General features: G+C 42.0%; 1 protein-coding gene and 1 long non-coding RNA gene across 2 annotated transcripts in view; one reads left to right on the forward strand and one right to left on the reverse strand.

The window, feature by feature from the left end:
* Nucleotides 1-1,786: 1,786 nt before the first annotated feature.
* On the reverse strand, nt 1,787-19,284 carry Ci (cubitus interruptus). Its single transcript, XM_071790802.1, has 11 exons — nt 19,039-19,284; nt 18,625-18,714; nt 16,167-16,364; nt 14,639-14,913; nt 12,529-12,783; nt 12,073-12,237; nt 9,547-9,711; nt 8,914-9,339; nt 8,210-8,743; nt 7,866-8,135; nt 1,787-7,771 (listed from the first exon to the last, which is right to left on the reverse strand). Exons 1-11 carry the CDS (start codon nt 19,097-19,099, stop codon nt 6,314-6,316), a joined length of 3,897 nt encoding a protein of 1,298 aa, XP_071646903.1. The 5' UTR covers nt 19,100-19,284; the 3' UTR covers nt 1,787-6,313.
* Nucleotides 9,528-27,961, forward strand: part of LOC139820496 (uncharacterized) — a 61,560-nt gene continuing 43,126 nt past the window's right edge. The window contains exons 1-2 of the long non-coding RNA XR_011733985.1: nt 9,528-9,646; nt 10,660-10,845. This is a non-coding gene — a long non-coding RNA (uncharacterized lncRNA). The remainder of the gene's footprint in view (nt 9,647-10,659; nt 10,846-27,961) is intronic.

Consider the following 27,961-nt stretch of genomic DNA (forward strand, 5'->3'; position numbering starts at 1 on the left):
AAGATAATCAAAAAGTTAAAATTAAGAAAAAAAACTTAATTTTTTATATCTGAAAATTTTAAAATCAAAAGTTTACATTGAAAATATAGATTTAAAAATATGTAGGGGAGACCGCGGCGAAGTCGTCACTATTTTTTCGGTGCCGATTTTTAACAACAAAACAAATAATTTTAGTAAAATGTGGTATACCGTTGTAAAGAGTGAACCCTTGGCTACTAAATTTATCGGGACATTTTTGGTCTACGTCACTTTGTTCAACATGGTATAGAGTGAAAACGACAAAGGTGCAAAAATTGAAATGTCAAAATTGCCGGGGCGGAGTCGTCACTACATTCTCGGACTGAATTTTAAATGAAAAGTCACAATTCCAATCGTGAAAAATGATAGGGTACATTTTATTAATTATTTTTTAATAGAAAAATGGAAACATTAAAAACACGATGGCGGAAAATAATTACAAGACAAGCGCACACTTATGTGCCCTACGCTCGCACGAAATGCACTGTTTCTCGTCAGCTCTATTCTGTCATCTCTGAGCACACGCATCACATATTATTCAAGTCCTCGCCGGAATCCGACCATTGCTGCTTCTTTGACTTAGATTTTCGGCCGAAACCTCCATGATATGGCTTGCTGACGACTTCGCCCCGGACACAGATTTTAACTTTGATCGCTCATGAAATATTAGAATTCAATAAAAATAAAAAAATTTCACTGGATTCGTGTTCAGCATACATTACTCTTCAGAATCACTTATCTCGAGATTCGGAGAGAAAATAATATTTAAAATATTTAAAATTTTTGACGCAAAAAATTTTACTTTTGACCTCCGAAAACTCGTTTGCCTTAATGAAAATCACAACATGGCATATAATCACACTAAACTCCGTTGGTTACATGGGCACCATAAGTAGTGTTTACAATATTAATGGCGAGTTCACACAACATACAGATTTCGAGATAATTGTAGTGACGACTCCGCCCTGGTCTCTCCTACTTCTATAAATTGTATAAATATGTTGCATATACATATTAAAAAATTCTTAAATAGAGAGCTGGCTTATTAAAATAATAAAATTTTAATATGCATAATATACAGAATATCTAACAAGTAACTGAAGGAAGATGTGACCCAACCTACCATCACCTTTCGGTTAATTAGTTACTTGTTAGACACTCTATATGTACAGTGGCGTACAATAAAATGTCCATATAATTATTTCAGCTATTTTGAAAAAGAAACTTTTAATAATATGAAATCAAGACTCGATGAGACAAAAAGATATTTTCGATTTTTCTCACATTAATAAATTAATTTTTAGCTTTCTCATCGTGTGATATAATGACAAATATTTCTGACTCGTAGAGAACTACGTTAATACATACATGTATAAGCTTGTTTAAAAATTACAACTTTTCAATCTCGGAATTATTATTCGCCTAACATTGTTATATAGTAACTTTCTTAAATTCTTATACAGTTATAATAGCTAAATTATTTACAGTTATCGTATCAAAAATGCAATAGACATTTATATATCAAGTATTAAACTAAAAAACAAGAGTTTAGTTTGCAAAGGCCTCATTTACGGTGTACATATTCATCGGACAGCAATGATGTTGGTATTTATATTCTTTAATATCTGTATAATACATGCAATATCAAATCACGCACATATTTTTTTAAAGGTTTTCCGACTATCTAATGTCTAGATTTGAGATATGTTTCATATTTTTAATAGTACTCAGTGTAATTATTTTGAGCCTTAATACTTTTCGAGTAAGTTTCGTTTCGCTTGTAAATTTACATTTAATGGATTGTGTAACATTCCTGTGTTGTTTTATAATTTATATTAATAATTTAAATTGCATATTTTCAGTAACATTGTTTTAACAAATTAAAAATTTTAGATTGAAGTTTGTAGAAAAAGTTTTTCAATTTAAATTCTTTTATGTTATTCGGTATAGCATTCGGTGGCTATCTTTTGAATCTAAATTTTAAATCTCTGTCCAGGTTTTTTTAATGATCCGAATTTTAAATACTAAATGTAAAAAACATTTTATGATAAAAATCGGATTATGCCAGACATTTAATTCATAAAACGTTGCTAATTTAGATTAGTTATAAACACAGCAGTCTTGGCATAAATATTTTATTTAAATTTTTTATTACTACTTATTAAATTTTTTAAATATTATTTATTAAAACGACAGCTGATATTAAATTGATTGAAAGAATTTGTCATTACAATGTAATACAATAGCAATAAGAAATATATAGAAGGATTCATTTATTTATAAAAATTGTTACAATCTAAACGATAAGTTGTAGTTAAAATTTCTAAAGTAATTTTGTAATAGATTGTAAAGAATCTAATTCAAATTGTGATTTAGAAGTTGATTTTTGCACTAAAACTCGTACATTAGCTTTTTCAGATTTTATCATTATCCACATATAATACTGAGGAACTTCCAATAACTTTTATATCAACAGGTATTTCTTTTATATACATGTTCTTAGCCAACTTCATCGGACAAGAAATTACAGATCATTATGATCTCATATTTGCCACTGCGTAAGAAATATCGTAGTTTATTACATTATACAGATATTGTTTTACAAACTCTGCTATCGAAGGTGGAAGTTAATACAATACTGTAGTTAATATAATACATACAGTAAATATACGTATGCTGTGAAAGTCACATAAGTATCTTTTTTCCTCAAATTATTATATCTTTATATTATTATTATATATGTAGATACGAAGTTCAGTGGTACATAACTCCTCTATACATACAAAACTTCATATTATTTCTATTGCTAAGAGGCAACAAGTCTTTTAGTCTGAAGTTTGGTGGATTGTTTGTAGCGTCCTTATCGTTTTTTGCTACGGTATAATATAAAATATTTTATATGTTATAATATGTTGAATGTGTTATACTTTAAGATAATTATTAAGAAACAAAATTAATGTCTTTTGTAGCTAGCAAACGCATCCTTGTCTTATTTTATTGTCATCTATTTTACGCGATAATGACGGAGAGAGGTACGTTTCGATTAGTATAGATTATTATAATGTAGATTTAACAAAAAATAATAAATTTTATGTACCACAATTTCTAATTACATTATTGTAAAGAGAATAAATTATAAAATAAAAATTATTTTGTTGTCAATCATAAATGTCTATTTATTTCTTACGTTATAAATTTTAACATATAAAATGATTTATACTCTTTCATCAACATTATCATTTCTAGAAATAATGTTACTTTAATCAATACAATGTACTAAGTATGCGTTTTTCGTATATGTGAGTAAGCGCAAAGGATATTGTAATAAACAAATCATGATTTTGGATTTGATATGATTTATTCTCGAAATAATTAACAATTTTGCAAATGCAATAGGCACTTTTATAAGACTCCATTCTAGTATCTTCCTCCCAATAGGCTATCATACATGTTTTATTAGCATATAATATGTAGTAAATATATATAATATTCACAAAATAATTCACATTTTTATGATCATAATTCAATAAAGTTTATATAAAAACCATTTGTATAACAAAAACAGCATTAGGTGCATATATTGGTGTGGGTATCATCATTTTGAGTTCTAAACGTTCATCCTTCATTATTTATCGCCTTTGTCATTGTATTTCAATATTTATTATAGGCATTTAAAATACTTCCAAAATTGTTACATGTTAAAGATAAATGTGTGTTATAATATTTGTGTGTTCTCTGAAGTTTACAAAATATATAATTGGCGAAAGACTTTAGAAATACGCGCATATACCCCCATGTTTATATTCATCTTCATTCTTTGTTAGTTGTACTTATCTCTAAATTTTATCTACAGTTTCTATTTTATTATTGGCTTCTTACAGACCTTTATTAAGATTAATCCGATTTTTGCATCCAAAGTCTTGTTATTTTTATCATTTGTAAACTAATGATTATTTATGGACTTCATTTCTCTCTTTTTTATCACACTGTACGGCGATGTATACTACATCTTACTGAGCTTAATTATAGATAAGATAATGCTATGTTGGCACGCTCGTCGCATAACGAAATTGATGTACAAAAAGTATATATATGTATATATAATATTACAAAAATATATTTACAATAATTTAAAGTACATAGGTTTTTTCAAAAAATATCCCGTATTTGTCATACACTAAAGATTTATTAATTATATGTTGCAAGATTGATATATTTTGTCTTTATTATCAAAAAAGAGAGACATATACTTTATTTTATCCGTAGACAAAATACGGAATATCTTTATTATCTAATATCTAAAATTCTAAGTTACTATGAGCGGAATTTTCGAGGTACTTAATGTCGTGAATCGATATTTTCAAATGTAATAACTTACACTGTGGCACTTTTCAAATGCGCGTTATTTAAGATTAAGGCACTTTGTATTCTTGCATCGCGACTATAAAATTTTTATCAACGTAACGACCACATCAACCATATTAACGTTATAAAACTAATCTTGCTGTTTAAAAACAGTGTCGATTTTTGCTGAATAGATCAGTGGTGGGATTTAGTGAATATATATAGATAAATACAATAGGATCTGTATCTTTCTTATTCTGGAATCGTTTTTCTAACAAATAGTTGTAAGTGCTCTTAAGGTCTTCATCCAAAAGTTTTTTTTACAATTATAATTATATATTAAAATTATAATATTATAATTATTATAATATATTTTATAATGTTATCATAAATATAGGTATAATTATATAGGATGCTGGAAAATGATCTTGTTCCCCTGGTCTCCCCCGAATGTGTTTACATAATTTTTCAGCGTGCTGTATTTAAGGTGATTCAGCAGGAGAGATTAATACGAAAAATGATAATCATAATCCTAGTGAAAGAAAGTTCATATAAACATGATTCCAATTCGGAATAGTTTCTGAGATAGAACGAGTTGAAGCAAGATTCTCACTCACTCCACTGAAGTCTTTCGACTTCGCTCTATTGGATTTTTATTTGGAATGAAATGAAGAGTGAAATCTATGCAAATAAAATAAAGACATAAGCATTGTCTGCTCGCATGTTGAATGCTTCTGTGTCTCCATTAAATCCCCATTAAATTATGACCGTATCAGCTTCGATTAGCAACACAAAATCTTGATATACGAACTGCAGCGAAGTTAACGATTTAATCTTTTAATCTTTATATAAGAGTGAGAATTTATCATTGAATTTATTTATATTGCAATATTTTTCTTATTTCCAATATATAAAATAGCTCTATCTGCCATTCCGATTCGGATATAAACTTTTTCCCTTCATCATGATTAATGCTTTTACTTCTTGATTTTTTATCTAAATCTCTCCTTGTATCTATAATTTTTATTATATTTATAATTAAAATTAAATTCTCTAAAAAAAAAATATCAAAGAGGGTCTTATTAACCTGCGGAAGAGTATAATCCTACCCAACTTATAATACGTTCATTCCTAAAACAGAATGTTATGCATTTTAGTTACGTCTAGTAACTCGTCGCTAATTGTAAGATACAAATGGTAAAAGAAAAATAATAATTGTTAAAAAAACGGGCCAAAAATTACAACTAAATCCCATCACTAGAGTAGATCACTCAAATCAAATTTAAAATTGATTTTATTTAGTTATATCTTTCAATATTTTTTATCACGGTATATACTAAACTTTGCCAAATACTTGCATTAGTAACACGAAAACGTGTTACAATTTACAATCACTTCATACTTTACTCAAAACTTAAATCTTTAACAAACCTTTTATAAACTGAAACATATATCGGATAAGAGTCAAGACTGAACCCAGAAATCTACTAATTACGAATTAACCGTTTCTATACAAAGCCACGCTCTATTTTAAATTTTATCAAATGTATTAATTTATTGTTCTCAAAACGAATTACTTCGGACTCTCATTCACAATCTTTAAATATATGAGATAAAGACATATGAGGTGTCAAAATCTGCAAATTATGAATCGACCGCACCTGCATGAAGCTATCATCAGCGTCATAAATTTTGCTAAATGTTTCATATTTAATATTTTATATTAAGAGAGTCATGTACCGATTATGATGATAATCAAGTAAATAAGAAATGCCAATATAAGATCGGACTGGATCTTTTGTGTCTAACAATTTTAATATTTTAATTTCATTCAAATTATATATTAAAGATTATATGTTATTATTGTAATAATCAAGTGGAAAACTGTTTAAGCGCGACTGTTTCATCGATCGATAAAACTAATTGATGCTTCTCGTTAATAGACATGGGGTCATTGAATCATTTGTAAATATCTATTTTCTTCTAGTAAAGAGCTAAGCGAAGATGTCATATCATTGACAACCATATTGGCGCTAGCTGGCAAAGGTTGCGGCAACGACAAAGGATGCGTCGAGCTGGAGACGTTGGTCTCGTGGGTTTGAGCGTTGACGGACCAGTTCCTACATTGCTGAACGTACTCCAATGTTCTGCGGTAGGAGTCTTGTCGCATACCTTGAGGCGGCTTTATCGGCGAGCCTTGTTGCGACTGGCTAATATCTCTGCATTGTATTTCCGGCAACGGTCCACCATGTTGATCGTGATAACATTGATTTCCATAAGTCCATGCGCAATTGCAGTTGTACTGAGCAGGAGGATTCGTGCGAGTTTGACAATTATGCGCGCAGGTTTGTTGCTGCTGTTGCATTCTGCAGTTAGTCTGCTGAGCGTTACAAAGTTGTGGTGACGTTCTCTTTGACCCGCCGCCACCGTCGTTGACCTGCCGATGCGCACCACTGGGATGAATACAGTTGTTGACTTGCAGGCAGGGCGCTGTGGCCGATTGTTGAGTCTGCTGTTGACAGCTTTGAAGATTTGTCGTGAGCGTATTTATCGGTTTCCCCTGGTTCGCATGATTCAATTGAGAACAATGGGGTGACATCGGACCGCACTGATTAGCCACTGGAGACTGTTGGGCAGAGTGTACGTTGGGCATTTGACTGTTGGACGTTGCCATAGGCCTCGTACATTGACCAGAGGATTGGCTGCACTGAGCGTTCGGATGAGCAATAGCTGTCGGATTGGTCATGGGCGCAGTCTGCTGAGTGCAATGCGGCGATAATTGCTGACAATTGTTCGTTAGCCGCATCTGTACGGTGTGATTGGATGATGTGCAAGTCTGATTAGAATGATGACCGGCTGGGCCACCGGTGCCATTGCAGTTCGCGTTCATTTGACCCGCGCAACCGTAACCCGAATAGTAACCATGATGCGAGTGGTTCTGAGGACAATTTCGGGAAAGTTGGGCAGAGTTCTGGGGCAGGTTTTGCGGCGCGTGCTGCGGCGCTAACGCGCCAGCCGCGGGAGATGTCAACGGCTGATCGCTTAAGTGAGCCGAGGCATAATGAGAACTCGGTGACATGACTTGACCCGCGGCTGGACTTGCCACTTGTCCGCCAGTGACTTGAGACCCATAATTTGGCGGCGGGCAATACTGCGACGGAGGTTGAGTCGTACGTGAATTTGGACACTGGCCGTAAGACGCAGACGAGGGATTTTGATAGTTCGGACAGGGTTGTTGAACGACTTGCTGAGAAGAATAACAGTTCTGTTGATGTGACTGATGCGATTGGTTGTAATTGCACGTAGGCTGCACCTGTCGCTGATAATGCAGAGGATTCGTGCATATCGGCGATTGGCAGATCGGTAGAGGACTTCCGCGATAACTGACTTGATTTCCACCCGCTTGAACCTATAGTGGCAATATCAATTTCGAGATTTTAAAAAAAATTAGCATGAGAGAAATATATTACGGAATAGTTTAAATAACACACCAGCATGATTACCTGATTCAAATACTGCATCATTTCGTCGGGAATAACCAGCTTGTTTTCCACCATTTCACCTTCGCCCACCTCATCCAGAATCACCTCCTGATTGGGATGAAGCTCGGGCTGAAGCTCGGGCAGCTGTGCCGATCTTGGCCTGAGCGGGATCGGAGGAGAAGTCCTTTGGGCCGGGTTACTGCGAATGGGTTCGGACATTCGTCGGTCACTCGACGGTTGAGTACAATGACCGCTCGGATTATTCCAGTCGCTTGGCATCCCCTGAATGCTCTGCATAAAAATGTTACGTAGTTTAAAAATCACTTTCTGTCTTTCTATACGACAATCGTAGGCACGAGGCATACCTGCAGGGACATATTTTGCGTTTGAACGACAAGATTATTCGTCGAGTAAGGCCCCTGAAGATGATTCTGATCGATCCTGCTAGAAGCGGTGCTCATCTGGCTGCTTCGCCTAGACGTACCCGGACTGATCGGATCGTAGAAGCTCTCCGGTCCTGGGCCCATTCTAACGGCGCTAACGACACTCGCCTGGCTGCTCCTTCGGCTACTGAGATCCGCCGATCTCATACTGCCGTAATAAGTGCTGACGGTGCTGTTGCTGTCCCTTCGCGGCTCACCGAACGGCTGCAACCTCAGTTGAAGATCCGACAGACTTGTCTGCCGCGTCTGGCCGCCGCCACCCTCCATCTTCAAATCGGTAATCCTCTTATTGAGGTCACCGATATTACCCTGAGGTACGACCCCGTGAATCCCACGCATGTTCGCTACGCCGATCGGCATGTTCGGCATGCCTTTGGCGTTCAGTCTTCCTTTCAGCCGATTTCTCGACGTGGGTGCCGGCACTTGCAATTGCTGCTGCGATTCCATACCGCCGACCTGTGAATAATCGAGAAAGTGTCATCTTTGACAAGAGTCGAGGTCGAAGAACATCAAAAGATATATAAGCATAAAAAAGGCAAGCCTTAAAAAGTCCATTCTGTGTTAGAACGTTTCTCTTATCTAGCGAAATCCATACATGTTTCTCGAGCGATCCTCGAAAGCTTTACCATGGCGCGTAGCGCTACAGGAAGATCGGCGATGTCCAAGTCGTCGGGTTCCTCGTTCCACGGTTCTTCGGCGAGGGCGATTCCGTCACCGGTGAGAGCGCCCATTCCCGCGACCTCGTCGTTACAACCACCCACCAGCGGACTACCCTGCTGCTGCATGATCCCGGGCGGACTGTTCGCCTCGCTCTCGGATTTGACGCTGGGACTTGAGAGGCTGGGTGTCTTCGGAGGTAAATCCTCACTCCTGCTGGGGCTGTTACCTCCCGCGCCGGCCTCGTCGCTGCCACCGCCGTCACCACCGTTGCCGCCCTTGTGCTTCTTGTTCGCATAAAACTCGGCGCCGTGTACTGTCTTAACGTGCTTCCTCAACGACGACGGATCCGTGTACCTCTTCGTACAGCCGGGAGCTTTGCAAATGTACGGTTTCTGGACAAGGAAAGACAATTAAATAGATATAGAATTTTCAGGCAATAATTACTGCTGATCGTTCGATCTATCATGAGCCAAGAGACAATCAGATGATGACTACTAATCCACGAAATTAATATGTTATCTAGCACTTGTACCCGTCTTTCGAAACTTTTAAAAAATATATTTTTTTCTTTTTACAGTTAGGAAGAAAAAGGATAATACCTCGCTGGAGTGCGTTCTGTTTTGATGCTTTGCTCTATCGCTGGCGTTGCTGAAGGCTTTGCTGCAGCCAGGATACTCGCAGGTGTACGGTTTCTCGCCGGTATGAGATCTGAGATGAGTCTTGAGGTTCTCCAGTCGCGAGTAGGCTTTGAAGCAACCCTCGAACTGTATTCAAAACAATATTTAATTTATAGCTCTGCAATACTATTATGTGATATAAAAATACAGATTAAGTACAATTCTCGAACATGCTATTCGATAGCACCAGTATAGATATTAAAAGCAATGAAAAAAAATACGAAGAGAAAAAGAAAACAATTAAGCATTTAGAGAACGCTATATGCTATATTAAAAAGTATTCGCGTCCTCACAGTTTCACATCGCTAGTTAGCAATTGAATTAATAGCTACGCGTTTCTTCTAATAGTTCATCAAAGTGAAATCGTGCGCGATTCAATCTCTTGCCCTAATCTAATTATCAGCGATATTTATTTACTTAATAATTTCTCACCGTACCACATAGCCGTATACATATTTCCCGCGTCGCGCCAACGCACGCGGTACAGTCCGTGACCATATTTCGAAACGCCGATAAGTTCACACCGCGCCGCGCGCGTTTCACGGTACGCACCCCACGACGCGATCGCTCCGATTTTCGCGTTCGTTTATTGATTCCGCGACGAATCTCGAATACGAATAAGTGCCGAAAACATCGAATTTAACGGCGTTGATCATTTTCGTCGTACGAATCGACTCGGGCAGCCGCTCGATTAACAGCATTTCATGATTGGAGTTGCGTCGTGTCCGGAGCAGCACCTGAAGCACCGTTTCGGTAACCATTTTCTAATATACGTATTTTCGATATTTTGCTCGTTTAGCGAGAGCTCGTTCGGAAAACGCGAAAAGATGTCGAGAGACAAGCTGTCGCGACGGTGTTTAATCGAAACGCATAATCTCGCTTGTCTCCTGTTGACGGACGCGTCGAGATTTCTCAGAATTTCGATCGAGAACGCGTCGCGCGTAACAAGTCGGCAGTGACGAATGCATGGACGAGCGATCGCCATGACGATCATCCTTTACATCCTTAATTAATCTGTTCGCGCGCGATTTTCAGTGCTCGTAATTGTCGACGTCTCCGTCAGAAGAATTCGCTCACGGACACGCATGTGCATTACTCGAGCCGAGTCTGTGATTGAACGTCGAGGGCGTCGGATAAATGCAGAAACGATCGATTCGCGATGGAGTTGTGGTACGCAGACATCGACGGATTGGTCGAGATGAACGCAGCTTGTCGACGACGGTGAGTCTTTTAAGAAACCTTTTTTAGAAGTAGATTTGCGAAAAATTACTTTAAGTAAGAATAAAGCAATATCTCTTCTCTTTTAATTCCGGATTCTCGAAAATTTACAAAGTATAAAATTAATTTAAATTATTGTAATAGAAAAAGAGTTTCTCTTCTTTTTTTAATTTTGTCTTCTAAAAATTTTGTAAAATGCATAATTAATTTAAACATAGGGATAAAAAATATTCTCTTTGAATTCTCTTCAAAATTTTGCAAAGTATAAAATCATAATTTGAATAAGATGGAGAAAAATATTTCTCTTCTCCTTTAATTACATTTTATCGAAATTTTTGCAAAGTAAGCAATAAAAACAACTTAAATAGAGATAAAAAATTATTTTAAAAACCTTTTAAAATTATTTAGAATTATTATATTAGAAAGATTAAACATCCACATGATAACAAATTCTTTCGAGATTATCTTTAGAGTTTATACGCGAAATACATAATACAAATCTGTTGTTCATATAAATTAAATGTTTTTCTTGACACTTGTATGCACCAATTTAATTTTTACTTATTTTTACATATTATCTATACATGTATTATATCTTGTGTATTCTGTATGCATGTATATGTATTTTGCGCGTGCGACTGACGAGAAATTATTCTTTGTGGAACACGTAATATTTTTGCGTACATTAATGCTGACGTGTTTCGTATTTTATATGTAACTTTATTCAAAGTTATCGAAGAAGCGCAAACATAAATCTAATAAAAGAGAGGTTGTGCTTATTATTAAATCATGAAATAACAGATATCACATTATGTTTAGCGTAATTTCACTCTTTCATAGCATATCGCTATAGAAATAAAACTATCACTAAGGATGAAATTTACAAAAATTATTTTATACAAATATACTCAATTAATTAATTAGTACTTCAATTAAATTGGGGTATTAATTCAATTAAATACTCCAACAAATTAATACTCTAACAATAAGTTCTACAATCGATTGCTATTTTTATTTAAATGTTTTTAATAGCTAAGCTATTTTTAAAACAGCTATTTTTAATAGCTGTTTTTAATACAGTAAAAAGTCAAATAAAACGCACTCTGAAATAATGAATAGCGATATTTACGAAATTTCTTGAAGTCACTCTGCCAGCATTTACAGCGCGTTGTGATTGATTAATACAAAAAATTTTCGCGGTCGGGAGAAACAACTAAGTACTTTACTTACGGTACACTTGTGTGGTTTTTCACCCGTATGCCTTCTCATGTGCACGACCAACATGTACTGAGCCTTGAAGGGTTTTTCCTCCCTCGAGCATTCCTCCCAACCGCAAACAAAGCTCTTCTTGTTGGCGTGTATGTGATCGTTGTTGATATGTTTCACGAGATCGTCCTGGTTTGAAGGGAGATGCATGCCAGATTAATGTGGATAAGACCGAGGCTTCTCGCTGAGATATATAGAGATAGTACGATATCGTTATATCTTTAACTCTCTTTTTCCCTTTCTCTTTAAATAATTTATAAAGAAATACCTCAACGTCGTGTAAAATTGATTATTCCCATTAACATTCTGCTCGATGCTCCGAAAATCGCGTAGAAATTGTAATTATTCGCGTCGCTCTTAGCGCTCGCTTATTGACGAAGAAATAAATGATTAAGATATCGTCGCACGTCCGTATATTACCTGTGTAGGAAATTCGAGACCGCAGTCCCTCCAATGACAATTCGTTTCGATAAAGTCACCAGGTTCGTCTCTGAGGTCCTCACTCGGACTAAGACCTTGAGGGTGAGTCGGTGGGGCGGTAGTGGTGGTCGCGTTGGTGGTCGTTGTCGCCGGTTCCCTCTTGACTTTGGTAGCGGCCCGCCTTGAGGAAGTGTCGGCCTCGGCCGTCACCGAGCGAGTCGATGATTCCGACGCTTTTCGACATGACTCTACGCTCTATACGTGAAAAAGAGTGAGATAAAGATAAAATTAAATAAATATCGTATTTTAATACATATACATATATTTCTTTTATCTATTATTCAGATGCTCGGAGAATTTGAGATCGTGAATGTAATGCTTGTAATTTCAATAGTAGAGTATTTTCAAGTGGACACAGTTTACGCAATTACATTCAAGTTCCAATCGCTCATTAATTATAGTAATTATATCAATTTATCATGAATTCATATCGGCGCACGATGCATGCAATTTTGCAATTATCACGTTTGTGAAACGCAGTGATTCGGTCGATTGTTGCAAACCCCCATAAATCGTTCATGTTGCTACTCTTTCCTCCTTTTGGTCTTACGTACTCTCTCTCTGATAGAGACATAACTCCAAATACTTAATTAAACGCGTGTATGTGCAGGTTTCTCCACATCTGCACTATGTTGCGATACAGATTGATAGACGATAAGTATTCAAGCGCTGGCTAAGCTATATTCGAAAGTAGATCAATAAAAATTAGAATAGAATGTAAATTAAATGTTACATTTTTAACATTGTCACTTAATGTAAGCATTTTTAGGAATATTCTAATTGCTTCTTGCTACCACACGCGTAATAATTTAAGCAGAAATTCAGTTCAAGTTACTTAATCAGTTTTACAAATAAGTATTAGCGGAGATAAAAGTAACATGAGCATGATAAAATGTTTTTAGTAACGATATAGTTCTGAGTAGAAAAAGCTGATGATACATGAGAGAGCTATTAGTAGCCTAAGAATTTTTTTTTACGTGACAACTTTAATATTTTGCGATAATTTGGCTTTGCTTCTGCGTTTTTAAAATATACAATATAAATGACGCGTCATAATTAATGAAATCGAAAACGCGAATACATTTGAGCATTTTGAAAGGTAATCAAAAAGATTAAGATAAATATAAAAACCTGTTTAATTTCTTACTATACAGCACAGTATATGCTCGCATAAAAAATATCGCCTAAACATGAATCGCGAGAGTTCCCGTTCGTATATAAGTACGCGACACGCGTATACGAGCACGACGACAACGGAACACGACGATGGAAAGCAAAATGCAAACCGATGCAAATCACGCCGGTAAACTTTACAGCGTGTGGACGCGGGGCAGAAAATGAAAACGCCGCGCCTACGTCGGCGAGCGCGCGGATGCAAATAAATCAGCGCGGGTCCGCCGCGACGATGGCGGTAGAGAGGAAACGACAAAGACGAGGAAGCGACGGACCCGAGTAAAAGAAGGAGGAAAGGATCGGCGGGAGGGAAAATAAAGGTGCGTTAGGGAGGGGGTGGAATCGGACGAAATAATGTGCGCGAGATTGCTTGTAACCCGAGGACCCTCTCGCGAGAGAGTAACCCAATCTTTTTCTCCGTCTCTCTTTTTCTCTCCCTCTCTCGCCTCCTCTGTCTTCGTCGTTCCATTGTCGTCCATCGTTAGACGAAGCCAACGGGACGTAGCTAAGAAAGGTCGAGCGGGCATCTGATGGGGGGGTTACGAGAGTACGATTATTTATTCCCAATGAATATCGATGACGGGCCACCGAGTGTATATCGTCGTACCCTCGATTCGCAATAACGATCGAATGGCACTCCCGGGTCGCTATTGCGAGCATATTGCGCTCTCCTCCTGACCGGAATTAACGTCTATGCGCTACAATACATTCGTTGAATCTAATACCGATTAAACCGTGCTTGCCGTCAAAATGACTTAATTACTAGTATATTTAACGAGACTCCATTCGTTATTTGCATCGAAAAACGTCGAATTTTGGAGCTTAAGTTAGCGGCTGGTGACATTTTTAGTCTTCTCGTTTTTTTTTTTCCACTTACCTCACTTTTCGGGGGCACTCCAACTCCGTGCGGGCTGAGTGTCGCCGACGACGTGGAATGAGGCGGCACACCGGGGTACAATTGCGAATGAGAGGATAGTCCGTGGGTATGGGGGTGAGAATGAGGATGCGGCGGTGGTGGCGGTGGTGCGGGTGGCTGCAAGGAGTGCGTGTGAGGTAAAAGCGCCGCCGCGGCCGCACTCCTCAAAATGTGGGCCTGTAGCTGCTGCAGGTGCGGCGCCATGCTGGGATGCATGCCTAACGCTGGACTCATTGCTGCGACACAATGCAGATCGATTAATTACTAGTATATATGCCAGAGAAGTAGGAATTATTTAATAGAGAACGCTTCTTCTCCTTATGATTATTTGGTAATGTGATATTTGCTTCGCGGTTATAACGTCAAAAATGCAATAACTTTGCAACAGCAATTCATTTAAAATAAAAAAAGACCTTCAGGTGTTACGTGATGCAAGTATTTAAAGGATACCCGAGAATTTACGAATATTTGGCGATTGGTGAGTGATGATGCTTAATGCTTTACACGAATCGCTCGAATATGGTTGCAATAGGAGAATAACAACGAAATCGGACCGCATGTCCGTTCTTTTGACAGTCCGAGCACGACACGCCGGACTTCCGGCACGTAGGCTAAGCTTGCATTTCAATCGCGAGCCTCTGTTACGAGACCATAAAGTAACCGTGCGTAGGTAGGAACTGTACTATTAGATTGTGCATACATGGTAACTCGAATAAGTTCGTATTTGTCCGAATGCAATCTTATAAATTTATATATTAAAATTATATTTACATTATGCTTTTATCATTATAATTATCAGCATAGCTTTGGTTGAACTAAGAATAAATATTATAAACGATTGAAATACTATCAGTGAATTCTGGTGAATTTAATTTCCATTAGCTATGGTACAAATGTAAATTAAGATCGCTGAAAAGTGTACAGGGTGAAAGCGAGATGGATAGGAAAGGGTGACGAAGATAGAACGGTGCAGGTGATGTATATTTCACAATGGTGTATGCATCGAAGGCAAATTTAACGAGCAGGAACATCCTGCGGGTATTCGACGATGCAACGCCGACAAACGACTGGCGTGCCACGCCGTCTGAATTTTAATTCGTTAATTACTTCATTTAATCGCAAATTACCGGGCGTTCTTAACTCGCAAGCAAGAAGGTTCCCGCCTATATAATGGCTTTATGTGCACTGGTACTGTAATACGTCGCCGCCTATCATCTTCGATCGTTCCTCAAAAGCGTACCTGCTCGCTAGAGCGACAATGTATCCCTTAATGTACATTTACCCTTTAATCCTGTCATCAGAATTTATTATTTGCTATAATTCATGTCTTATAAGCTATCTTATAAGTCATGTCGTATCTTGATGCCCAACGCATATTTGAATAATCATAAAAAGAATTAATCTCTCTTTTATGATGGAAATTTTGCAAAGTGTTTATAAGTTGTTCAATATCCGACTGATTGGATTTGTAGGCGGATATTTTACTTACCAGCGGAGAGATGTCCGTAGCTTCCGCTCGCGCTACTACTTCGCGAACCGTTGACGATGGACGCCAAGCTATTAGGGCTAAATCGAATCATGCTGTCGATGTCGAACCTGTCCGAATACGGTGAACTGCTCAACGCTCTTTTCCGACTCGCCCTGATCGCTGAGGCTCGCGGACTTCCTAGTCGCGAAGATGCTGAAACTGAAATTTAAGCAAAGATGAATTTAACTTGACATTTGTAAATAGAAACTTCCAACTTCCGGTCTCCAATTACGTTTTCGATCTCACTCGCTCGCCATTCCTATGTCAAACAACCTGACAGAATTTACAATTTAATTACCACTGTCATGTGCTAACATTGGAAGCCTTGGAACGCGCATTTTTAGCATTCGCTGAGGTGGTAATCGGGTACATAGGTAGGAAGAAGTCAGATGGAAAGTGGAGAAAAACCAAGAACGTTAAATGTACGGAGAGAGAAAGAGAGAGAGAGAGAGAGAGAGAGAGAGAGAGGAAGGGAGGGAGAGGGAGAGAAGCGAGAGTCGAGAAGACCGAAGAAGAGAGTCCGATCTTGTGGCTTGAACATTTTAGCGGCGATTTGCCTGCGACCGCAGCGTAACGACGTAATATACAAACCACTTTCTTAAGAGCGTGGTGGCGGCTCGCTTGTACGTACCATCGTTGGTTACATGGTGGCGGTTACGCTCTCTCGTCCTTCTCTCGGCACTGTCAACTCTCTCTTTCTCTCTCTCTCTCTCTCACTCACTCTCACTCTCTTTCTCTCGTCCTGTCCTCCCCCAACCAGATTTCTTGCTCTACCATCGCGGGATTAAGCCGCGAGTGCTCTCTACCTCGCTTTCGTACCCCTTTTTCTTCCACTATTCCTTCTCGTCCTCTCCCTCCCCTCCCTCTTTACCCTTCTTCTTCTTCTGTGTAAGGAGCAACGCGATACACAGAAGACAAGCACGAGAAGCGAGCCTACCCTTCTCCTCGGTTTCCACTCGGTTGATCGCTCGTTCGCGCACAACGGGTATAGAGTTACTCGCAGTTGGAGATCCCCTTGCTCGCCTTCTCCTCTCATTTTTTTTATATTTGCAAAACCCGCTCTCCTCCTCCTTGTCTCGTCGCGCCGGCCTGCACGGAGGGCTCTGCTTTGTCCCCTTCATCGGTTATTAATTCGGTCAATGATCAAATTTACGGTGGTCAACGGCGGCGGTGGCGGCGGAACGCAAACCGGCGGCTTAAACTGCCGTGCGGTTTTTCCGCATGACGTGAGATGCATGCTCAATGAACGATTTATCGGCTCACATTGCTACACTTGCTTTCTCGTGAGTTTGTTGCCGCGGTTTCCTAGATATTATAATGTTCGACTGGCATTTACGATTGTGTACGTTGTGTTACGTTTTCCAAAAAATGCATCAAATCAAATTGACGATTAAAATACATATAAAGAAATGTATCATACGACGATCGAATACCCAGATTCTTTCGCGTCGTCTTCTTCGCAACAGGAATCGATTATCGTATCCGCCGAGACCAAAAAGTTGGCCCTACCATATCCGGTTCGCGTCGCGTCGCACACAGTTCTCGCTGACTTTAATGAATATGCGAATGTGGATCCTCCTTCGTTCCTTACCGTTCATCCCTCGCTCGGTCTACGAAAGTACCCTTCCCCCCGCGAGGGTTCCAGGACCCCGACACGCTCGATAAGTTTCAACTCCTCTCTTCGCTCCCTCGCACAGGTCGAACATGGGATTGAGACATGTAAATTGGTGCAATCGTGCACTCCGATCGGCGCGGCTCCTACGATACTACTACGCGAGGCATGCCACGGCAACTACAGCGCTTTTCAAATTTTCTGTTTATTGTACTGAACTGAAGATCGATCGTTTCAACTCTTAGTTTCGTGTATCTTAAATTCACTTATCAAGTACATTATAATCAATATTTAAATTATTTTCATCGTTATTTCGCAGAAATACCTTTCTGCTACACTGCAAAGAATTTAATATTCAACGTTTTAATCGCTCAAATATTTTGACGTTAAGATAGACAGAAAATTTCAAATGCTCGATTTACAATACTATGATTGTTGAAAACACACGGATGTAAGTATGTGAAAACGTATGTGAAAATTGCGCATAGCGAAGAGATTGAGTCCGAATTAGAAAGAGACGATAAAGAGGGCGGGAAGAGGAAATGTGAGACAACCTGTAGGGTAGGCGCTAAGGTGTTAATGAGGTCGTGTCGCTCCGAGTCGATTCAATTATGCGGCGGTGGCGGCTAACGAGGCCCCGTTTACCCTTTCGGTCGTCTTTTAGCCTCTCGGCCTCTTAACCAGTCGATCTCCTACCTGCCGGTAGTGCCACTACACCTATGGGGCTAGGCACGGCACACATAACTCAGTCACACGTACACACGTCAGCGTGGACATTAAAGATAGGATACATGTTATTGGACTTACCATCAATGGAGAACGGGAACTCGGACGATGCGAGGGTGCTGGCAGGACCTGCCGCATGTAAGAGGTACTCGGGCCCCAAACCACCCAGTCCTGAAAATAAAGAAAAAAAATAAGAAAATATTCGCGTAAAACATAGCGACGGATTGGCCGAGTCAGCGAAATAGACACCATCCCGGTCGTCGCTCGAAGAGGGAAGTAAAAGCGCGTTATTACCACGACACAGATCACGCGCGATGAATCAGATTCGAAGCGCTTTTGTACGCTGGAGGAGAGACTTCCGGCGGAAATGCGGGTCCCCTTTACGGGGCCTTCCGATTCGTCGTTTGTCATAGAAGAGGTAACGGATAGTTCTTGTACTCTGCTCGCGAACGCTTCTATCTGAACCTATGTGTACATATATGGTCAGATAATTACCGTGTAGTGAGGTGTTGGGACTGTGCGTGGAGGCCTGGAGTTGATGGTAGAGGTGGTCCATGTAGTTGATCCGGTAAGCGGGATGTAGGGCCGTATGTTCCGCGAGGGGATGACTTCTACGTAGAAAATCACCACCGGAAGTCCCGTTGCCGGCAGTCCCACCTCCACCGCCGCCTCCACCACCTCCGCTGCCGCTTCCGCCGCCACCCCCGCTGCCGTTACCGGGTGTTCCAATTGCCGTCGAGCTGGATAATCTGAAAAGCGTAAACGTGAACGTAAAGTTAATCGAAAATGTTAAGTTAATTCGCTCACGTCTATTAAAAGAACGAAATACATTTTCAGAAATTGCTAATAGATCACGGTGCAAATGCGGGTTCTCTATCCCCTGCATATCTCCCCTCTCATTAACGAAACGTATTTCTACCGGGACGTTCGTGATTTACAGCGAGGAGTGAGAAAGAAAAGCATTCTTGTTTGACGGATGAAATTACGACACACTTCGTGAACGCGACAAATGGCGCGTGTCTCTTCGTCAAAGCTCCCTATTCGCGTCGCTTCTTGACGGAGACAGGTGTCTTCCGTCAATGGCACGGTCGTATGATCAAAGTATAACTTTGTTCGCGGGATATAAGATAATGCGTTTTTGTTTGTCATTCTCGCTGACGTCACAATGCGCGCGCTCGTTCGCTTCGAGGAACGGTGGACCGTGATCCAGAAGAGAGGAAACAAACCGCGCCGCGAAAGAGGCAGGCGCGTCTCGTTTTGAATGATGGCAATTCGCCACGCTCGAAACATCGAGAAACGATGCGTGTCCGGTGCCTTCAAAGATCCTCTTCCTCGACGTCCGAGTTCTTCCGCACTCAAACTCTACTAACGACAGTCACGTGCGAGTAGAGCTGCGTCTTTCAAGACCAGTTAAGAACGCGCTTATATCCTTCATATTAAATATTACAATAAACCAGTATATTTACAAATCAGTGCGCACAAACTTATCTGCAGTAATAAGTTTTTTTGAATGCTAAAACATACAAATCACGAGAAGGTCCATCGTATTCTCCGAAAATTTTCAAGCATCAAGAAATAATCTCGAAAGTATTTTTCTTTGAAGCACCACTTTTTACTCTTTTTTAAAGTTTCTCATAAACGTATCATCGTCCTGATCCATGAAAATTCGTGATCAACGCCAGATAGCCCGTGTTTGCATTGAATCCCATCAACATCGTCACATTTAATAATAATCAAAACAGGTTGAAGCTTCTCATCGAGATTACGAGAGAACGAAAAATTTCTTAGCTAATCGAATCTCGCGGTCAAACGGAAAGAAGAGTGCCGTGTGTGGAAAAAAGCCCTAATATCGCAATACAAATATAAAGGTTTAATTAGCCGGCGGTGATTACGGTGCGTCGCGAATGATAAAGTAAATAGCATCCTGCGGAACAAGGACGGAGGGAACGATTGGCGCGTGTCGCAACGTTTTAAGGCGGATTACGATGTTTGAGTCGGTCGCTGTCTAAATATTGGCTCCGCGCTTCCACGAGTTTGCTGAGTAAAGACAACCGGGTCGGCTGTTTGACTTTGCTCAGTGTCCACGGATTTTGATTACTGCCTGTTGGCTGCCCGCTTACACTGGTGGTCGAACGTGTTAAAACATTTGTCGCGATACTCGTTGACAGGTCGAGAAATCTCTCAATTCCGCATTCGTTCTCGTGGCCACTAACGGCAGAAAAAGATGCGAAAACACTTTACGCTACTAGCGCTTTTGAACCAGACACCAAAGATGGCAAATTATTAAATAATTAAGATTATTACAATAATATTAATCAACTTATGCAAAATAATGAAAACATATTAGCATCGAGTCGATCGCGACGAATAATCCTTTCCCAGCGATTTAATAATTTCCTCTAATAAAGCGGCGACGCCGGAACAAAAATTAGAACGCTTTGACAGGCTGCTTAGTATAGTGGATCCCGTAAAAAAGTCGACTGAAAGAGAGAATCAGGAGGGACCATTACAATGAAAACATCGTCGACTCCGCCGGGTTTGGCATACTCGTGTTCCCCGTTTTTTCTTTTCGCACCGAGAGAGAAATGGCCGAAAGAGAGACGGAGATTGAGAGTTCTCATAGTGGAAACGGAGAAGGAAAGGAATGGAAGACAGAGAGAGAAAGAGCGAGCTGTGTCTATTTCCAATCCTGCTGACTGCCAGATGACTCGAGGTTCGTGTTTTGTGGGTCTGCTTCTGGTTTGTTTCTTTTCTTTCTTTCTTTTTTCTTTTTGTCTGCACTTTTTTGTGTGGTGGGGAGGTCCTTTCTACTACTTTGCCGAATATGGTAAGAGAATACTATTAGGCAACAGATAGACATGGGTTTTTGTTTCCACAACTAGAAAGGGAGGTTATACTGGGAAAAGGATTTATTATAGTGTGTTTTGGGGAAACAAAGGGGGAGAAAAGAGAAGAAAAAAAAAGAAATAAAGAGGGAGAAGAAAAGGAGAAAGAAAAAAAAAGGAGGGAGAAAAAAAGAATTAAGATGAGAAATAAAAAGAAAGAAAAAAGAAAATGGAAGGGAGAATAGATGGAAAGGGTGGAGGAAAAATCCAGTGCAAGCAAAGGAGAGGAGAAAAAAAAAGGGGGATTTTTTTATGGTTGGTCTACAAGGGGGTTTAAGAAAAGGAGGGGGTAGAAGAGAGGGGGGAAGAAATGAGGTGACTTGGGTGGAATAAGGAAGTGGTTGTGGTAAACAGGGGGAAAAAAGGATCAAGAAAAAGGGGGAGTGAGATTGGGGGTGTGGAAAAGATGAAAAAAAGGAAAAACGAAAAAAAAAAAACAAAAAGGAAAAAAGAAGAGAACGCTGGGACACGCCGAACCGACACAGCGAGCGGACGAGCACCCAGCCCTGCCTTAACTTTTTGGCCAGGGAGTGTGCTTGGGCGGGGGTTGGAAGTGGCTGTACCAGCCGGGGCCGGGGCTCGGCGCGGGCGACCCACGAAGGAAAGAGCGCCAGCCAGCGGCGGGCGAGGGCGCGGACGGCCAGGGGCGGGAGGGGGGGGGGCGAAAGCAACAGCTTTTTGGAGGAACGCCAGGGGGGAGGGCAGGAGGGGAGGGCCCGGACTCGGGCGCGGCAAACGCCGGGCGAAGCCGCGGACAACAACGCCAGTTGGTTGGGCGCAAGGGGCAGAAGGAAGCGGGGAAAGGGCGGGGGCGTGCGAGGAAGGCAGGGGAGTGGTTGCGTGCCGGGGGTCATACGACCGCTCTGGGGGGGCGCGTTGGGCCGTTTTGATAGCTCGGGGAGGCAGAAAGAGGTGGATTGTGCTATGTGGCTGTCTGGAAGTCTTGGGGGACGACGGGAGGGTGCCAGCGCAGTACCGGGACGCGTGGGTAAGGAGGCGACGAAGCGGGCCCGAACATCGTCCCGGTGGCCCGGGGGCCCGCACGGGGGGAAAAAGGAAAGGTCTTTTGTTGCGAGTGTGGTTGTGTTACGCTGGTTGTTGTTTGTTGGTCGGTTTCGACATTACAACTGCATCTGAAAGGAAGCGGTGGGACCGGAGGGGCGAGCCGGACAGGGGGAAAAAGCGCGGAACACGGACCAAGGCCGGAGCAGCCTTGCGAGGGGGAAGGCGAAAGAGAGCCCCTCAAACGGCAGGCCCGCTCGGGAACAGCGGAGAGGCGTGAAGCGGGGTAAAGACTCCGGAGAAGGGGCCGGAACAGAACCGGGGTATTCGGGTCTGTGAATAAAATGGGGTCGTGTGCGGAGAAGGGGAAGGGAGCAAAGCGGGAGGACCTCAAGGAAGCCGAACCGGAAGCCTCGGATTTATTGATCGGGATTACGTGACGCATTGTGGTATGCTTTCCTTACGTTTTGTGGTGGAAAGTACCACGGGTGCGGGCTTGGTGCAGAAGACGTTGAAAGGGCGGATTGTAATTTACGAAGTTCGCAAGTTAGAATATTGAGCGCTGTGCCGTTTTGCTGAACGCGGTGTGTTATACGAGGACGAGATGTTCTGAGAGGTTAGAATGGGGGTTGAGAGAAACGTCATTTGGGGTGGGTGGCGCGAAGATGTGCGTTGGTAGGTGGTGCCGGCGGCGTAAGTGTGGCAACGCGCTCTCAAACGCGACCGGGAAAACGAAGAGATCGAAAGCCCGATGGAGATCAGACTGAAGGACAGTAGACACTGGAAGGGATTTATCATTTTTTAAATATTCATCCACCCAGGTTTTTAATATTTATCCCTGCGAACGCGACGATTATGAGTTATCGCCCTGGCAATTTAGTGGTGAAAATGCCGTTTTGGGATGCTGGGACGAGAAGAGGAACTAAACAAATGCCATTTCCCGTCCATTTCCGTTGCGCGGGGGCGGAGTTTGTCTATTTTCATTGTTTTTCGTCTTGCTTTGCCAGTGCATGGTACTGTTTTGTTTGTGAAGCTCCGTGCCGAGCTCGAGATAATTTTTCACAACTCTGCACACTCTTCGCGGGGTGATCTATGGTCGCGATCCTGGCGCGAAGCCAGGATCGCGTTTTCTCGACTGAGAGTGTCGGCGACTTGGACACCGTAGTGAACGTCTTAAGCCCCTACTACGAAAAGTCGTGAAACGTCGCGGAGCTTAAAGGCTGGAATTATTTTCGATGGACACGCAGATATAGTTCTGCGCCTGGCGCTTACGCCGCTGTTGTGTTTTGTCTTGGCGTGTTTGTAGTTGTTTGCAGAATTAATTTTCTTGTTACTGGTGTTTTGTTGTTTGTATGTGCTGTGCGCTTTGTTCTGGGTCCTCATGCGAGGAGTGTTTTCTTTTTCTAAGTTTACTTCCCTCTGGGCGACTAGGGTCGACGAGTCCCAAGCACGAATTTTCGTACAGGGCGGAGGATCACTTGTATACGCAAAATACTACAAAAGATTTTCTTCGATTGTTTAATCAACTAGTGTACAACACAACCTGCTTTTATATCCCATTATATACGCGGTCTGGAACGAAATAGTAACACGCGCAATAACAGCGGAGGACGAGAATGAGTGCGAGTGGTAGATACTTCGGCGTGGTTATCAATTTCTTCTCGTTCTGTGGTTTTTCTTTCTCAAGGTAGTGGAGTTAGACGATGCGGTCGTCGAGTAATCGGGTGCGGGTGCTCTGCTTCAGTTTCAAAATCGAGTTCGAACGGCGACGAGCGAGGAACAGCGTATTACGATCGCAGGCCGCCTCTGTTAGTCGCAGTTTGATTTTACACGGCTGTCTTGATCGGTTGTCGCCGGTCATCTGATATGTGCGAAAACGTCGTCCGTCTCGCCGGTGCCGCCGCGAGATCGATCGGCGCAGCGTCGCCCGCCTTCGCTGCATTAGGACTCTCCTTTGTTTTTCGTTAGATGCGGGCTCCTATATGTCTGATATAGTCTTCTTGCTTGTAGGAGGGGTGTGATGTTGATGCTGGTCTGAGGTGGGTGGGCGTTCAACGCGGCTGGAGCGCGCCGTTTCTGGCGTGCGATACGTGTCGGGAATTCATGGGAGTTCCGAGAGGCGTCCGCGAGATAGGCCGCTGGAGGAGACAGACCGGGGGTGCCGTTGACGTCGGGGTAGGTTTGTGCGCGCGGGAAGGGATGGGCGAGGAGGCAGGCTGGGCGATTAGCACCGCGGTCAGGATATGGGTGCGGGGTTTAGGTGTGGGCTAAGGAGGGTGTTCTTAGATTGTAGGTACAGGCGTGGCTGCCAGGAGAAAGGAAGGCCGGCCGACCGCGTGGGGTGTGTTTGGGATGTGGATGCGGATGTGGGGGTGTGGGGTTATTGTGGGGAGGGGAGGAAAGGGGGGCCGGGAAACGGACGCACGAGGGAAAGAAGACGCGGGAGGGGGATAGGGCACCAAGCCGGAAGGCGGGGGATCGTGGAGAGCAAGCACACTGAGGACTGAGAATGCACGTAAATAGATAAGGCTCATGACTTGTAGAGAGTAAGCTGCGGGACAAGGGGGCTGCCGTTTGACAGCTGATGTGAAAGGAGAACTAGGAGACGGAGGACCAGATTAGGGGACGGGGGGGGCGCGGACAGACGGGACTGCGAGAAGCCGTATGTGGGGGGGCGCCGGAGACAGACCCGATGCAACGGTACGGCGCGTTGGGGGGGGGCCGGGGGGGGGGCGAAAGACGGGAGCGGACCCGCTGGGGAGAGGAGCGGGGGGGGCAGGGTGCTCGATCCAAGCTCCACCGGGCCGGAGTAGCCTGCGCGATGGCGAAAGCAACACCACGCTAGGCAGAAATCGACGCAGCAAGAGGGTGGGAATGTAGATATTGCGGATGCTCGAAAAACTACACGCGGGCAAAGGAAAGACCGACTAAGAAAAAACTAAGAGGCGCCACTAACGAAGTAATTCGTGCACAAAAATGTTACGCGCTGCAACTTGCATTATTCATCATTGTGACTCTTTAACGCTGGAAAACCGTTTCACCTGTCTTGTCGAATATCGATATTTTCGGAATGAAACTTTCATTTATAGACATTTTCCCAAAGGCTAATTATTTAATATCGAGTACCTATTGAAATCATTTTTGAATATAAAATCTAAAATTAAAAAAATTAAATGCATTTTTAAAAACAATGCATCTCTACATATAAAATATATTTTATGATATATATATAGAATGTATATAGAATGCGTCTCGTTAAATAATAATAATTGTATAGAATGATGTGTAAAATTACTAGGACATATATTTTAGGATATATATACATTCATACTAGGTATACATATTAACGTGTATTGGTCACAATATTTGTTCAATGATTTTCGAAAAATAGGAATTGTTTTCGAAAAAGATAAAACTTCTAACGAAGTAGGGTTTAAAGTAAACAAGCTTTAAAACGAGTGCCGCATGGAATGCATTCATCGCACAGGCAGGAAAGATCGGCATCCGTAGAGGGCCGCAGGTAGACGAATATGGTGGGTACACCGAGAGCCGTGACTAATGACTCTATTGACGGGGAATCGAAGGACGTTTATCGACACGAAGAAGCTCAAGGCGGTACTTGTTTTACACACGTGTTTCCAAACGTTACTCCAAAAAATTTGTCCCTTTTTGAATTACGATGAGAAACACATCGCCCTCCAAACATCTTTCACGATTTTTTTTTCTGTGTCATGGATGCGTCGGGAGGAATTTTTTCGGTTTGGTAATGAAGATTTTAGTTATGCTCCGGCGTCTCTTGTTCCCTCTTTCTGCCTCTCTTTCTTTCTCTTCCGCGCGCGGAGTTAGAAGAACTACTGCGTTTTGTCACGCTTTTTAAGTAGAACGCTGTAACGCGCACGTGATTGCCTCGTACAATTACCTGCGAATCTCTGCCCGTCTCTCTCTTCATCTTCACTGCCGGCTCGGCGCGAGAGACGTATATCCCACGCCTAATGTACAACATGGCGCGAACATGACACAAAACTACAGAGAACCCCTTTTTTATCGCGACGCCACGCTTCATTCCGTCCGCCTGAAATTACGCTCGCTCTCCAATCTCCGCTCGCAATATGGGATAAATGACGGGCCTATAACGCTTTGCCACCGGCAATGCTGAAGAAGGGCGATTACAATATTGAGCTTGTGGCGTGGGACATCTTATTTTCGAATGTGCGAAGTCACGTTCATTTTTGTGATACTGTTTCATTTTCATAGTAGACAAAATAATATTGGAATTTTACTCTGCTAATTATACAGATTCTCACACGCACGCATACACACTGTTGTGACAAAGTAACGCGAAGCAAATTGTAAAAGATATAATCCGAAGATAGCGTTTCGCGCGCGAAATATTCATTTTTTAGAGAATACGAATCTTCAAGTAGACATTTAACACATAGACGTTTGATCTCGCGTTACGTATATATTTTCTCACCCGACTCTCCCTTAAATTCTTTTACCCCGTTCGATTTCGTTACACGTAAGAAGATATACAAACGACGCTGTAATCGCACGCGTGTGCTCGCGCGAGGCAGGGTCGGTCCAAAAGCGCGCGAGCCTACAAGGTTCCCTCTTTTCCACCTTCCCACCTCTCGAACCTTACCCGTTCGCGCGCTAATAAAATGCGCTCCGTTCGTTCGCTTCTCGCAAAGCCCTCTTTACATTTACATGGCCGGGCCGCTCGAAGCGGCTGGCTACGTGGTCGTGAGGACATCGCGCTCATGAATTTATCTCGCGTTCTCCACTACCAACACACCGTGACGTGTCCGGGCACTTCGGGCGCGAAGGAGGAACGAGGGAGGGAAAGGGACAGGACGATCTTGGTGTCGCTTGACCACGGTCCCACAGACATAGAGATTCCAATCAGAAGTTTCAAAATTAATCAGCGGTCTTACGTTTACGATTTAATTACATTACAATGGCACTCCAAAACTCCAATATTATATCGACGACTGATGCGCTTAAATATTAAAACTCAATTTCTTTTTCATTAAATTCAGTTAATCAAGCTCATCAGTCTGAGATGCTTACATAGCTTCATCATTTAGCGAAACGCTTCAGGCGAGAATCGTCATGTGCATATTTTCTAGAATATTTATCGAACCATGTTCTCTTTCGTTAGCGAGCATCCTTTCAAAGGCGAAGCGAGTCAATTCTGAATCGCAGCCAGCCGGTTCGCGATATCGCGATTCGATGTGTAGAAGCGAGGATGCGCGCACTCGATGCTTGCACTTACACGCGATACCGAGCGAATTGTAAATAGTAACCGGGGGAATGGGGGATTGGGTACGCGAGCTACGCGTCGGTGGCGATCGAGCCGAGGTAGGGGATCCAGAGGGGGTCCTAGGGCCCAGGTCCGGCCGGGAGCGCGCTGGTAGAGGAACGGAGACGGGACGGGACGGGATGGGATGGGACGGGACGCGCGGAGGAAGAAGAGAGAAGGTAAGGTGGAATGAGAGAAGAAGCGGGAACGCGCACAGGGCTGCCAGGCC

Source organism: Temnothorax longispinosus, chromosome 10 (assembly GCF_030848805.1).
Source record: "Temnothorax longispinosus isolate EJ_2023e chromosome 10, Tlon_JGU_v1, whole genome shotgun sequence".
In the NCBI taxonomy this organism is placed as follows: domain Eukaryota; kingdom Metazoa; phylum Arthropoda; class Insecta; order Hymenoptera; family Formicidae; genus Temnothorax; species Temnothorax longispinosus.

What these genes read in the sequence shown, in the direction of transcription:
- Ci (XM_071790802.1), bottom strand. Translation starts at nt 19,099, where the DNA reads ATGGACCACCTCTACCATCAACTCCAGGCCTCCACGCACAGTCCCAAC. An exon ending in GTTCCCGTTCTCCATTGATG is followed by an intron (nt 16,365 to 18,624) that starts GTAAGTCCAATA and finishes CTTAAATTTCAG; the next exon opens with TTTCAGCATCTTCGCGACTA. An exon ending in GTCTCGAATTTCCTACACAG is followed by an intron (nt 12,238 to 12,528) that starts GTAATATACGGA and finishes CCTTCAAACCAG; the next exon opens with GACGATCTCGTGAAACATAT.